Here is a 15,405-nt window from a genome sequence, read left to right as displayed (position 1 = left end):
CTGCCTCCTTTAATATCACACCAAAGATCAAGAAGCAGTGTGTCAAACACTGTAACACCAAGACAAGTGGCAGTAGTGTAAACTACAGACTATGTAACAAAACTAAACACCTCTACTTCACCTGAGATACTGAAAATGTGCCTGGTATTTCAATTATATAGAGGGAATTAGTAAGCAATGAAATCTCTCTTTTAATCCCATTCATAAGCTAGCCTTTCTGCTTTTGCAACTAGCTTGAAAAAGGAAGTGAGTAGCACTTAAAATGCTTCCATCAAGCATATTCCAAGCTCACTATACCACTGAAATTTTGAGGATCACTTTTTAAATGAAGGAGTTCTAAAATTCACAATATGTAAATCCATTGATAATAACTGTTGGAGTTCCACTAATTATAGGAGGGAATTTATGAAGACATTGCATCATGTAATAACAGCTTATAGGTACTGTAATCAGATTCAAACTTAAATAAACTTAAATAAACTCTAGATAAGATAAATAAGCCAGAACAGACTTGAAATATTGTTCTTACCAGGATAACTCTTGGATTGTGTCTTGATTTCACCCTTTATTATACCTTTTCCAACAGCATCTGGGAAGCGCTCTGTATCAGTGTCTATAGAAATAAACAGTTTCAAAACACTTTTGTAAGGTAAATATTAACATGTAGTTGTGTTTGTTTGTAATACTCCTTTAATTAGCATTATTTTATTATAGAAGAATTATAATGAAATGTCTTACTTTCAGAATCAGTACACGTTAGAATTGGAAGAGCCATTGGCAACCATATAAGCCTCATTATATTGTAGCTTAGAAATGGTTAGTGATTTGACCAAGACCACATAGTCAGGTAGCGATAAAACTGATCCATAAACTGATGCCACATTAATTCCTTAACTAGAACTTTTTCCATAAAATACAAAGTTTCTTGCAAATTTAAGTCATCCTATAGAGTTTATCTTAATAAATATAACTGTCTTGAGTACATTAAAAGCACATTCATATCATAAGGATATATCTGGTGAGGCCGGACATGACATTTTTTTCCCAGACCAAATTGCAAACAATGGGCATCACAGTCACAGAATGTTACTGTGAGGCAGAAATTCTTTGACTTGTCCAGGAATATTTTAATTCCTTTTTTAAAGGCCACGTAACTATATGTCAGTAGACATCAGTGATGGAGAAAAACAACAAGTAATTTGTAGACTGGGATAAAGTATCCTCTCAGGTTCTCTTAGCATGTAGACCTTCTATGTGGGGAGGAAGAAATGGGTAATTTGCAGGAATGTGAGCATTGGTATTGCACTCACTCCTTCCATTTGAGTCTTTATGTGATTTTCACTTTGTTGCTGGATTCAGAAATGATGATATAGGTCCAATGATAGAAAAAAAATTGAAATTTATTTTAAAAAATTTTATTTTGCAAAAGGAATACTTAGAATTGGTGACTCTGGGTCACCTGTTGTGTAAAATTTTGTGTGGGCAAAAATTGGTTCTAACACAGCATGTAAATGAAGTTGGAACCTGTCATATCCAGAATTTATAGACTGGAAGTCTTGCTTCGGAGAAATTGCTGAGCTCATGAATATTTCAAACACTCTCTATCACTGAGGCAGCACAAATTTATCACCACTGCAATCTAAACAAAGGTGAAGACCACATGGGACATCACTACTAAAATCAAAGACACGTTGGATTGGGCAGAACAAGTTTTTAGTAATTAAGTTACAGCATTTGTGAAAGTAATGTCTGCTATAGCAACACATAACTGGAGAACATCAGCAGACAAACTTTAGCCCTCTGGTCTTTCTCCAACAGATATAATTAGAAGAACTGATTCATTTGATCTGAGAAAGCAAAGGAGCCTTAGGTGAGCAGGGAGGCAGTAAGAACAGCCCTTGAGGGCAGACTGAATTAAAAACTAGGAGCATAATAAATGATATGGGGTGGAGAAACCTAATCTATTAAGAGCCACAATTTTGCTCCTTCACAACATCCTCCCACTGCTTTTAAGTATTTAAAAAAAATCCTATCCTGCTTGGAGTTCACTAAACTATTTTTTAAAAAAACATTTAACATACTATACTATATGCCCATTTAAAATGTGTAATCAATGGTTATTAATATAGTCATAGAATGTGTAACAATCACCATAGTCAATTTCAGAATCAACTTCAGATTCATACTAATTAAATTCCAGGTAAATGCAGAAACATGACTGACACATAGTTTTATTCTCTTATCTCCATTTTTGTGCTACTGAATTACATGTTACACATATAAAATTAAAGACATTGTTAAAATTGTTCTTATAATTTCTTTATGAACCTTTATAACTTTTAAAGAAGATGAGAGACAAAAAATTAGAGCAAGTTTGGTATATATTTACACTGTTTGTTATATCAGCATTCTTATTTACAATCTTTGGTTCTTTTCATTGGTTCCTATGGACTCAGGTTACCATCTGGTGTCATTTTCTTACTCAAATTCATCCTTGTTCACACCATCTTCTTTGCACAGCTCTTGTGAAATATATTATATATGTCTATATGTTAGAGGCCCAACAATACATTTTATACCTATTGTGTTATACAATTGCCTTTTTTTTTTTTTTTTTGTGGTATGGGGGCCTCTCACTGTTGTGGCCTCTCCCGCTGCGGAGCACAGGCTCCGGACGCGCAGGCCCAGCGGCCATGGCCCACGGGCCCAGCCGCTCCGCGGCATGTGGGATCCTCCCAGACCGGGGCACGAACCCGTGTCCCCTGCATCGGCAGGCGGACTCTCAACCACTTGCGCCACCAGGGAAGCCCTACAATTGCCTTTTAAATCAGTTAAGAGAAGAAAAGAGACAAATATGCATTTATATGGTCTTTTGCAATACTAGAATTATTCTAAGCCATGTTTTTTGGTTTATTTTTTGTTTCTTTTTTGTATATTCAAATTACTGTGTGAGATCATTCACTTTCAGTGGGAAAAACTTCCTTTAGCATTTCTTGTAAAGTGCGTCTGCTAGCAGTAGATTCTCTGGAATTTTTTACTTGGGAATTTCACCATTTTTGAAAGATGGTTTGCCTGATATAAGTTTCTTGGTTGACAGATTTTTCTTTCATCATTTCAATATTCCATTCCACTGCCTCTGGTCTCCATAGCTTCTGTTGCTAAATGAAGGTTACTGGGATTCTGTTTTACACCATCAGTTGGTTTTCTCTTGTTGCTTTCAAGATTTTATCTTTGTCCTTGTCTCTCAACATTTTTACTATGATGGGTCTGGTTGTAGATTCTTTTGTGCTTATTCTATTTAAATTCACTGAGGTTGAATGTGTAGATTAATAATTTTCATTGAATAGTTTTCACAATTTTCAGCCATCTTTTCAAATATTTTTACTGCTCCTTTCTCTCTCTGTTCTCCTAGTATTCCCATACCTTTAGTTTGCTGTTTCTTCCTTCAGACTAATCCAATCTCTTGAACCCCTCAGGCAATATTTTCATTTCATTACTGTACATTTCAACTGCAGAATTTGCTTTGGGTTCTTTTACATTAATTTTTATTTTTAGTTGATAATGTGTATTTGACAAAATATTTTCATGGTATCTTCTTTTTGTAAAAGTTTTTTTTTTTTTTTGATGTGGACCATTTTTAAAGTCTTTACTGAATTTGTTACAATATTGCTTCTGTTTTATGTTTTGGTTTTTTGGCTGCAAGGCATGTGGGATCTTAGCTCCCCAACCAGGGATCGAACCCGCACCCCCTGCACTGGAAGGCGAAGTCTTAACCACTGGACCACCAGTGAAGACCCTTATTGTGTATCTGTTTTCCTTTAATTCTTTGAGCACATTTATAATAACTACTAGGTAGTCATTGTCTGCTAAGTCCAACATCTAGGATTCTCGCAAGCATATTTTGTTTCCTACTTTTTCCTGTGCTTGGGTCACAATTTACTATTTCCTTACATGTCTTAATTTTTTTTTTTTTACTAATAACTGGACATTTAAGATAATATATCATAGCATCTTTGGACTCTGATCTCTGTTTCCCTTTCTGAGGCTTGTTGTTTAGTGTGCTTTCTTGCTTGTTTGTGTACAGTGATTTCTCAGAGTTATCTTACTAACATATCTTTCCCCTGAGGTGTGAAGCCTTGCACATTGCTCCCAGAGGACATATCCTTGGGCATGCACACAGCTAGCTGCCTCTTGATGTTTGTGGTTTTAACAGGGCTCTGTTTGAATGTCTATTTCCCTTTTTTCTCTATTTAGGTGTCTTCTTTCAACATCACAGAAAACACCATAGAGAAATGTGTCTAGCACTGTTACTTCAGGTCTAATAAAGAGGGAATTGATAACCATCTGTTATATTCATCTATCACATTCCTTAGCTAACCTTTCTACATTTGCAAATTCAGAACTGTCTATCTAAGCTGAAAATAGAAAGTGAATAGAATGTAATTGGGCATATTTATTTGTACCAAGCATATTCTAAGTTTATTAAAGGACTGGTTTTTATGGATTAGCTCTTAAACAAATGAGCTCTAAGACTAACAATATGTAGCTAGTTTTACATTGATATTCAATACAAAAATTCAACTAATTAAAGGAAGGAGTTCTTGAAAACTTTTGCCCATGTAATAATAAACCATAGATACTGATGTTATTCATGATTCTTAATTAAACTCCAGAGAAGATAAGGAAACCTGAAATCTTAGATTTGTAAAATTCTTGTCCTTACCAGGGAGATCCATTGATTGTATCTTGAATTGTCCCTTTATTACACCTCTTCTAGTTTTATCTGTCAAGCCTTTTACATTAGTCCCTGTAGAAACAACAAATTTCAAAACACTTTGCATGGTAACCATTTACATACAAACGTGTGTGTGTCTGCATGTGTGTGTGTGTCTGTGTGTGTGTAGCACTAACTTAATTAGCATTTATTACAGAAGATGAGTTTTGTTGAAATGTCTGGTTTGGAGAATCACAAAGCCTTAAATTAGAACAGATAAAGCAATTACATAAGTCACATTATATTGAAGTTTAGAGGTTCTTTAACCAGTACTTTTCTATAATTCCTTAACCAGTACTTAATTCCTTAACCAGTGCTTTTCAATATAATGCTATCTCTTACATAAGTGGAAATCATCCCAGAGAATTTATGATGGCAATATAATTTCCAGATTTATATTAAAAGAACACTTATTCTGCAAGGATGTACCCAATGAGGCAGAACTTAACATTTTTTTTTTTTCCCAACAAGACAAGATGTAAACCATAGTCTTCTTAGTCACAGTAACTTACCATGAGCCAGAAATTCTCTGACTTACTGGACATTTTAATTCCCTTTTAGGCTATGTAACTGTAAACCATGTAGGTATCACTGATTTAAAGAGTAACGCGATATTCACTGAATTGAGAAAAAGTGTCTCTGAGATTCCTCGAGCATGTACACTTTATGTCTTGCAAGGAGGAAATGGTGAAATTTGTACCACAAGCAGGACTCTGATTGGATCCATTTCCATTTGAGCTTTTATGTGATCTAAATTTTTGCTATAATTAACAATGATTAACTATGTTCGATGACATGAAAAATACATGAAAATTATTATAAAGGTATTCACACTGAGAAAGGGATAACTAGGACTGGGGACCTAAAGGGTACATCCTTGGGCATGCACACAGTTGCCTTTTGATGTTAGTGGTCTTAACAGGGCTCTGTTTGAATGCCTGTTTCCCTGGGTTAAAAGTTTAGTGAATGCACTACCAAACGTAAGGTAGATAGCTAGTGGGAAGCAGCCGCATAGCACAGGGAGAACAGATCGGTGCTTTGTGACTGCCTGGAGGGGTGGGATAGGGAGGGTGGGAGGGAGGGAGACGCAAGAGGGAAGAGATATGGGAACATATGTGTATATATAACTGATTCATTTTGTTGTAAAGCAGAAACTAACACACCATTGTAAAGCAATTATACTCCAATAAAGATGTTAAAAATAAATAAATAAATAAAAGAGCAAGAACCCCCCCCAAAAAGTTTAGTGAATGAAGTTGGTTCTAGTAGAGCATGTAAATGGAGTTGGAAACCTGTCATGATCCTGACATTGTCTAGTAGAAGACTGCTTTGAAAAAAGGGCTGAGCCCATGAATAAATGTAAAAGGTCACACTATGATTTTGGCAGCCCAAATGTACCATATTGCATTCTTCACAGAGAGGATACCACCTGGGGCATCATTAACAAAGTAAACAAAGATGCATCAGATTAGGCAGGCAAGTTTTCAATAAATAACATTTTGTGAAAGTAATAAAATCTATAGCCACACAAAATTAGGGAATATTAGCACATATATTTTAGCCACTCTGGTCTTTCTTCAACAGATATAACTAAGGTGAATGGAATCATTTGAATCAAGAAAGCAGAGGATCCTCAGATAAGCAGGGAGGTAATCAGAACAGCATTTGAGGGATGACTGGGTTAAGCACTAGGAATTAAAGGTATGCACTAGAGAAATCTTTAATCGAGTAAGAGTCACAATTTCCCTCCTTCACGGTATCCTCCCATTGCTTTAAATCTTTTAAAATCTCTTAATTTTTGTAGTTCACTAAGCTATTTTTAAAATATATAACATACCATAATATTCGTCCACTTAAAGTGTGTCCAAATCAATGGTTTCATTAAAAATTATATTCAGAGTTGTGTAACCATAACCAAAATCAATTTTAGAGTCTACTTCAGATTTATATTATTAAATTCCAATTATATATAGAAATATTACTCCTATATAGCTCTGTTATCTCTTCCCCATTTTTGTGCTATTGTTATACATATTATACCTTTAAATATAAAAGAGTTTGTAATAATTATTTCTTTATATAACTCTGTGCCCTTGAAAAAAGCTGACAGAAGAAAGAAGAGCAAGTATATATTTACAGTGTTTGTTATATTAACCTTCTTGTTTACAATTTCTGGTTCTCTTCATTTGTTCCTGTGGATTCAAGTTAACATCTGCTATCATTTTTTACTCAAATATATCACCATTCTCATACATCTCCTTTGCACAGGTACTACAGAATATATCACTTTTCCATATTTTTATAGGCCTGACAATACAATGATATACATATTGTTCTATACAATCACATTTTAAATCAATTAAGAGAAGAAAGGACACAAAATATGCATTCATATTGTCTTTTGAAGTACAGAATTCCTTTTATAAACTTTAATCTATTTACTTCTATTTTTTACATGAACTTGTTCATGCAGTAGCCATAAAGTACATTGGGAACATATATTTTGTTTCACAAAGAAGGAGAAAAAACTGAAAAAATATCGTTGCTTATGGAAAGCTGCAAAAGGGAGGGAGAAAGCATGATGGAACAAAAGAGAATACAACCCAAGAGTCTTGCTCTTCAGACTATAGTTTAGGTTACTGTGTAAAAACAGTTTATACCTTGGCCATTAGGGCTGCTCTAATTACTTGGGGGTCTAGAACTTCAGAGCACTATTTTTGTTTCAGGTTTGTTTTCTGTTTCCCAAGTGAAACACCTTATTGTTTCTTATGATTATTAAAGTAATACATGGTTAACTTTTAAAATTCCACATATGAGTGAAACCACGTGGTACGTATTTGTCTTTCTCTGTCTGACTTATTTCACTTAGCGTAACACCATCAAGGGTATTACGGGTTCCTCCATGTTGTTGCATACGCAAGATTTCATCTTTTATGGAGAGTAGTATTCCATTGTATATACACACACCACATCTTTTTTACATTCTCACCAACAGTGTATTAAGGTTCCCTTTTCTCCACATCCTCTCCAACACTTTTTGTCTTTTTGATAATGGCTATTCTGACAAATGTTAGGTAGCATCTCTTCATAGTTTTGATTTGCGTTTCCTTAATAGTAATAGTGAACATCTTTTCTTGTGCCTGTTGGCCATCTGCATGTCTTCTTGGAAAAATTTCTGTTCAGCTCCTCTGCTCATTTTAATGGCATTGTTAGCTTTTTTGTTTTTGAATTGTATGAGTTCTTTATATATTTTGGATATTTATCCCTTGTCAGATATACCATTTGCAAATATATCTCCCATTTGTTAGGTTGTCTTTTCATTTTATTTATAGTTTCCTTGCTGTGCAGAGGCTTTTCAGTTTGATGCAACCCCATTTTTTCATTTTTGCTTTTGTTTCCCTTGCTTGAAGAGACACAAATAGATAGTGCTAAGACTGATGTCAAGAGCATACTGCCCATGTTTTCTTCTAGAGATTATGGTTTCAGGTCTTACATTCAAGTCTTTAATTCATCTTGAGTTAATTTTTCTGTATGGTGTGAGACAGTAGTCTAGTTTCACTTTTTTTGCCATGTGGCTGTCCAGTATTCACAATATCATTTATTGAAGAGACTATCATTTCTCCATTGTAGGTTCTTTATTCCTTTGTCCTAAATTAATTGTCTATATATGCATAGGTTTATTTCTGGGCTCTCAGTTCTGCCTCATTGATCTTTATATCTGTTTTTCTGCCAACACCAGGCTGCTTTATATTACTATGGCTTTCTAATATAGTTTGAAACCAGGGAGTGTGATACTTCCAGCTTTGTTATTTTTTCTCAGGATTGCTTTGGCTATTTTGGAGGAGTCTTTTGTGGTTCCATAGAAATTTTAGAATTTTCTGCTCTGTGTCTGTGAAAAATGTCCTTGGGATTTTGATAGGGATTGCACTGAATCTGTGGATTGCTTTAAGTAATATGGACAGTTATTACAATGTTAATTCTTCTAATTCATGAGGATGGAATATCTTTCCATTGTTGGTGTCTTCTTCAATTTAACAATGTCTTATAGTTTTCAGTATAAGTCTTTTCACCTTCTTGGTTAAACTGATTCCTAGGCTTTTTCTGCCTTTTGTTGAGACTGTAAATGGGATTGTTTTTGTTAATATGTTTTTCTGCTAGCCCACTGTTAGCATATAGAAATGGAACAGATTTTTGTATACTGATTTTGTATCCTTTACTGTATTTGTTTATTATTTCCAATAGTTTTTTGGTGGAGTCTTTAGGGCTTTGTATATACAAAACCATGTCATGTGCAAATAGAGACAGTTCTACTTCTTCCTTTCCAATCTGGATGACTTTTATTTTTCTTGCCTAATTGCTCTGGCCAGCACTTCCAACACTATGTTGAATAAGAGGGGTGAGAGTGGCATCTTTGAATTGTTCTTGACCTTAGAGGCATAGCTCTCAATTTTTCACCACTGAGTATGACATTAGCTGTGGGTTTATCCTATATTATGTTGAGGTATGGCCATTCTATACTCACTTAATTGAGAAGTTTTATAATAAATGGATGTTGAAGTTTGTCAAATGTTCTTTCTGCATCTATTGAGATGATCATGTGGTTTTTATTCTTTATTTTGTTAATGTGGTGTATCACACTGATTGATTTGTGGGTGTTGAACCATCCTTGCATCTCTGGAATAAATCACACTTGTATGACCCTTTGATGTATTGTTGAATTTGGCTTGCCAATATTTTGTTGAGGATTTTTGCATCCATCTTCATCAGAGATATTGGCCTATAATGTCCTTTGTGTGTATGTCTGTGTCTGTGTGTGTGTTGTATTTTTCTGGTTTTGGTATCAAGGTGATGTTGACCTCATAAAATGAGTTTGGAAGTGTTACCTCCTCTTCAATTTTTTCAAATAGTTTTAGAAGGATTGGGTATTAAATCTTTGAATGTTTGGTAGAATTCACTTGTGAAGCAGTCTGTTCCTGGACTTTTGTTTTTTGGGAGGTTTTTAATTACTGTTTCAATCTCTGTACTAGTGACTGGTATATTCAGATTTTGGAATTACAGAATTATTTTAACACATGCTCTTTTTTGGAACGGATTAAAATCACTGCCTAAGGTCCACTGCTTTCAGCCTGAAGAACTCTCATTAGTATTTCTCAAAAGGCAGGTCTGCTAACAAACAGTTCTCTCAGTGTTCATTTATTTGGGAATCTGTTTATCTCACCTTCACTTTTGAAAGAAAAAGTTCATGGTGACAATTTCTTCCTTCAGCATTTTAATATGGCATCCCACTGCCTTCTGGGCTACATAGTTTCATTCTTTTTTTGGCCACACCTCACAGCATGCAGAACTTCCCTGACCAGAGATTGAACCCATGCCTCCTTGCAGTGGAAGCATGGAAGTGCAGAGTCTTAACCACTGAACCACCAGGGAAGCCCCTGGGCTTCATAGTTCCTGATGCTAAGTAAGCTGTTAATCTTACCAGGGTTCTCTTTTTTAATGATGTGTTGCTTTCCCTTTGTGACATTCGAGAGTTTCTGTCTTTGTCTTCCATTACTTTTACTTGATGTATCTGGTTGTAGATTTCTTTGTGCTTACTCTTAGACTTCATTTGGCTTGGATATCCAGATTTATATTCATCAAATGTGCTTCCAAACTGTCAGCCATAATTACTTCAAATATTTTTTCTGCCCCCTTTTCTCTCAGCTCTACTTCTTCTGTAGTCATTGAGTGTGGAGATTCTTTCTTTTGACAATCAAATCTACTCCTGAACCCCTCTAGTAAATTTTTCCTTACAGTTATTGTACTCTCAACTCCACAGTTATCAGTGTTTTTTTAACAAAAATAATTTCTATCTCTTTGTTAATATTCTCTATTTGATTAGACATTGTCATCAATATTCCTTTCTGTTTTAAGCATGGGTTTCTTTAATTCTTCAAAAAAATATATAACTGTTTTACAGTACCTTACATCCGGAACCGCACTGTGGTCTGCTTTTTTTCCTTAGTTCATACTTTACTGTTTTTTTGCATATCTCATATTTTGAGGGGGGGCAGTGTATCTAATATATTGTAGGAAATCTGGATACTGAGCTCCCATCCCCTTTGAAGGCTTGTCGTTGTTTGCCTGATTAATTATTTAGTGACTGGGCTAAACTATCTTCTGTCCTACTGAAGTCTCGTTCCCTGCAGTGTGCAGCTTCTAATGTTGCTCCTCTGTGGGCACAGCCTTGGGCATGCATGCAATCACCTTTGGATGACAGTTTTTTTTAAATTTTTTATTGAGGCATATTTGATTTACAATATTATACAAGTTTCAGGTGTACAACATAGTGACTCACATGTTTAAAAAGTTAACTCCATTTATAGTTATTATACAATATTGGCTATATTCCCTGTGTACTACAATACATCCTTATAACTTATTTATTTTAAATATAGTAGTTTGTACTTCTTAATCCCCTACCCTTATCTTGCTCCTCCACCATTTTCTCTCCACTGGTAACCACTAGTTTGTTCTCTATATCTGTGAATCTGCTTTTTTATTATATTCACTAGTTTGTTGTATTTTTTAGATTCCATATGTAAGTGATATCATACAGTATTTGTCTTTGTCTGACTTACTTCACTTAGCATAATGCCCTCTATCTATGTTGCTGCAAAAGGCAAAGTTTTGTTCTTTTTTATGGTCAGTAGTATTTCATTGTGTGTGTGCATATGTACATCTTCTCTATCCATTCATCTGTTAGTGCTAGTGGATGCTTAGGGTGTTTCTATATGTTGGCAATTGTAAATAATGCTGCTATGAACATTCGGGTGCATGTATCTTTTTGAATTACTGTGTTTGTTTGTTTTGGACATATACCCCAAAGTGGAACTGCTGGGTCATATGGTAGCTCTATTTTTAGTTTTTTGAGAAACCTCCATACTGTTTTCCACAGTGGCCACACCAATTTACATTCTGACCAACAGTGTAGAAGGGTTCCCTTTTCTCCACACTCTTGCCAACATTTGTTAATTTGTGGTCTTCTTGATGATAACCATTCTGACAGGTGTGAGGTGATATTGTGATTTGACTAGCATATCAGTATATTAAGTAGTGATGTTGAGCATCTTTTCATACATCTGTTGTTCAACTGCATGTCTTCTTTGGAAAAATGTCTATTCAGGTCTTCTGCCCACTTTTTAATTGGGTGTTCATGTTTTTGATATTGAGTTGTATGAGCTGTATATATATTTTGAATATTAACTCCTTAACAGTTATATCATTTGTAAATATTTGCTCCCAACAGTAGTTCCCATTTATTTTTGCTTTTGTTTTCTTTAACAGACATATCCAAAAGAATATTGCCACCATTTATGTCAAAGTGTGTTCTGCCTAAGTTTTCTTCCAAAGTTTTATGATTTCCAGTCTTACATTTAGATCTTTAATCCACTTTGCGTTTAGTTTTGTATACGGTGTTAGAGAATATTCTAATTTCATTCTTTTACATGTAGCTGTCTGGTTTTCCCAGCACCACTTATTGAATATACTTCTCTTTTCTCCATTGTATTGTATATTCTTGTCTCCTTTGTCATAGATTAATTGGCCATAAGTGTGTGGGGTTATTTCTGGGCTCTCTATTCTGTTCCTTTGATCTATGTGTCTAATTTTGTACCAGTATCATACAGTTTTGATTACTGTAGCCTTGTAGTATAGTATGAAGTTAGGGAGCATGCTACCACCATCTCTGTTCTTCTTTCTCAAGATTGTTTTGTCTATTCAGGGTCTTTTTTGTTTCTATACTACTTTGAAATTATTTCTCCTAATTCTAAGAATGCCTTTGGTACTTTGATAGGGATTGCACTGAATCTGTAGACTGCCTTAGGTAATACAGTCATTTTTTTTTTTTTTTTTTTGCGGTACGCGGGCCTCTCACTGTTGTGGCCTCTCCCGTTGCGGAGCACAGGCTCCGGACGCGCAGGCTCAGTGGCCATGGCTCACGGGCCCAGCCGCTCCGTGGCATGTGGGATCTTCCCAGACCGGAGCATGAACCCGTGTCCCCTGCATCAGCAGGCGGACTCTCAACCACTGTGCCACCAGGGAAGCCCCAATACAGTCATTTTAACAAATATTAATTCTTCCAATCCATGAACATGGTATATCTTTCCATCTGTTTGTGTCATCTTCAATTTCTTTCATCAGTGTCTTATAATTTTCTGATTTCAAGTCTTTTAACTCCTTACATAAGTTTATTCCTAAGTATTTTATTCTTTTTGATGCAACTGTAAATGAGACTGTTTCCTTAATTTCTTTCTGAGTTTGTTGTTAGTATATAGAATTGCAATGTATTTCTCTATATTAATTTTGTACCTGAAAATTACTGAATTTATCCTTGAGCTCTAGTATTTTTTGGTAGCTGTTTTTAGGATTCTCTTTGTTTAGTATCATGTTGTCTACAAAGTGACAATTTTACTTTCCCTTTTTAATTTGGATTCCTTTTATTTCTTTTCTTGTTTGACTGTGGTGGCTAAGACTTCTAATAATATGTTGAATAAAAGTGGCAATAGTGGGCATCCTTGTTTCATATCTTAGAGGAAATGCTTTCATCTTTTCACTGTTGAGTATAATGTTAGCTATGGGGTTATCATATACGGCCTTTATTATGTTGAGGCATGTTCCTTGTATACCCACTTTCTGGAGAGTTTTTATCATAAATGGATGTTGAATTTTGTCAAAATCTTTTTCTGTATCTATTGAGATAATCATATAGTTTTTATTCTTTGTTAATGTGATGTATCACACTGATTTGCAGACACTGAAACATCCTTGTATCTCTGGGATAAATTCCACTTAATCATAGTGTATGATCATTTTAATGTATTGTTGGAGTCAGTTTGCTAATATTTTGTTGAGGGCTTCTGCATCTACTTTCACCCATGTAATTTTCTGTTCTGTGATATCTCTGTCTCATTTTGATATCATGTGATGCTGGCCTTATAGAATGACTTTGGAAACATTCCTTTCGCTGCAACTTTGTGCAATACTTTGAGAAGTATAGGTATTAATTCTTCTCTAAATGTTTGGTAGAACTCCCCTATGAAGCCACTTGTTCTTGGACTTACGTTTTTTGGTTATTTTTTTAAATTACTGGTTCAATTTCATTACTGATAATTGGTCTGTTCATATTTTCTTTTTATTCCTGGTTCAGTCCTGGTTGTCATACGGTTTTTCCAACTAATGTCTCATGATCAGCTGCACTTCTGTGGTGTCGGTTGTAACATCTTTTTCATTTCTGATTTTATTGATTTGGGCCCTGCATATTACTCTTGATGAATCTGGCTAAAGGTTTGTCAATTTTGTTTATCTTTTCAAAGAAACAGGTTATAGTTTCATTGATATTTTCCATTTTTAAGTCTCTATTTCATTTATTTCTTCTCTGGTCTTTATGATTTCTTTCCTTCTGCTAACTTTGTGTTTTGTTTGTTCATCTTTTTCCTAGTTCCTTTAGGTGTAAGTTAAGTTGTTCATTTGAGACTTTTCATGTTTCCTGAGGTTTGTTAGTATCAGTATAAATTTTTATTTTAGAACTGCTTTTGCTGCATCTCATAGATTTTTGGATCATTTTCTGTTCATTTGTCTCTAGGTATTTTTTGATTTCCTCTTTGATTTCTTCATGATCCATTGGTTGTTTAGTAGCATGTTGCTTAGCTTCTGTGTGTTTGTGATTTTTGCAGTATTTTCTTTTAGTTGATTTCTAGCCTCATAGTGTTGTGGTGGGAAAAGATACTTGATATGATTTCAGTTTTCTTAAATTTACCAAGGCTTCTTTTGTGGCCTAACATTCCTAGAAAATGTTCCATGTGGACTTGAATGTGTGTTCTGCTGCTGTTGGATGGAATGTTCTATATCTATCTATTAAGTCCATATGGTCTAATGTGTCATTTAAGGCCAGTGTCTCCTTATGGATTTTCTTTTTGGATGATCTGTCTGTTGACTTGAGTGGGCTTTTAAAGTCCTTTACTATTATTGTGTAACTGTCTGTTTCTCCCTTTATGTCTGTTAATATTTGCTTTATTTATTAAGGATCTCCTATGTTGGGTGCATATATATTTCCAATTGTTACATCTTTTTCTTGGATTGATCCTTTGATAATTATGTAACGTCCTTCTTTTGTCTTAAAGTCTATTTTGTCTGATATAATTATTGCTACCTGGGCTTTCTTTTGATTTCCATTTGCCTGGAATGACTTTTTCAATCTCTTCACTTTCAGTCTGTGTCTTTAGATCAGAAGTGAGTCTCTTTTAGGTAGCATATACAAAGGTCTTGCTTTTGTATCCATTCAGCAACTCCATGTCTTTTGATTGGAGCATTTAGCTCATTTAAATGTAATTATTGATATGTGTGTTCTTATTGCCAAAAGAATAGTTAATAGTAGTTTTGTTAATAGTTTTTGGGTTGTTTTTCTAGGTCTTTTTGTTCCCTTCTTCTTTTGTTCTTTTGTGATTTGATGACTATCTTTAGTGTTATGTTTGGATTACTTTCTCTTCTTTGTGTATCTATTACAGAATTTTTGGTTGTGGTTACCATGAGGTTTATATACAGCTATCTATCTATCTATCTAAAGTTCGATCTCTTAATTTCAAACACATTTTAAC

General features: G+C 34.7%; 1 protein-coding gene across 36 annotated transcripts in view; it reads right to left on the bottom strand.

The window, feature by feature from the left end:
* The window catches only part of CCDC7 (coiled-coil domain containing 7), a 293,096-nt gene that overhangs the window by 42,414 nt on the left and 235,277 nt on the right, over positions 1-15,405 (bottom strand). For 27 of the 36 annotated variants that reach the window (XR_007475369.1, XR_007475366.1, XR_007475365.1 and 24 more), the window contains 2 exons: positions 4,724-4,807; positions 530-613 (listed from right to left, as the gene is read on the bottom strand). The exons of 7 other annotated variants lie outside the window; for them this stretch is intronic. Coding sequence is in view for 22 of the 29 variants with exons in the window: in XM_049705529.1 (XP_049561486.1) it covers positions 530-613; positions 4,724-4,807 (168 nt within the window). In the remaining 7 variants the exon portion in view is untranslated. The remainder of the gene's footprint in view (positions 1-529; positions 614-4,723; positions 4,808-15,405) is intronic. 2 more of the 36 variants (XM_049705547.1, XM_049705528.1) reach the window with 1 other exon arrangement.

Source organism: Orcinus orca, chromosome 2, assembly GCF_937001465.1.
Source record: "Orcinus orca chromosome 2, mOrcOrc1.1, whole genome shotgun sequence".
In the NCBI taxonomy this organism is placed as follows: Eukaryota; Metazoa; Chordata; class Mammalia; order Artiodactyla; family Delphinidae; genus Orcinus; species Orcinus orca.
Note: the sequence above shows the minus strand (reverse complement) of the source record. Positions and strands in the feature narration are given on the sequence as shown.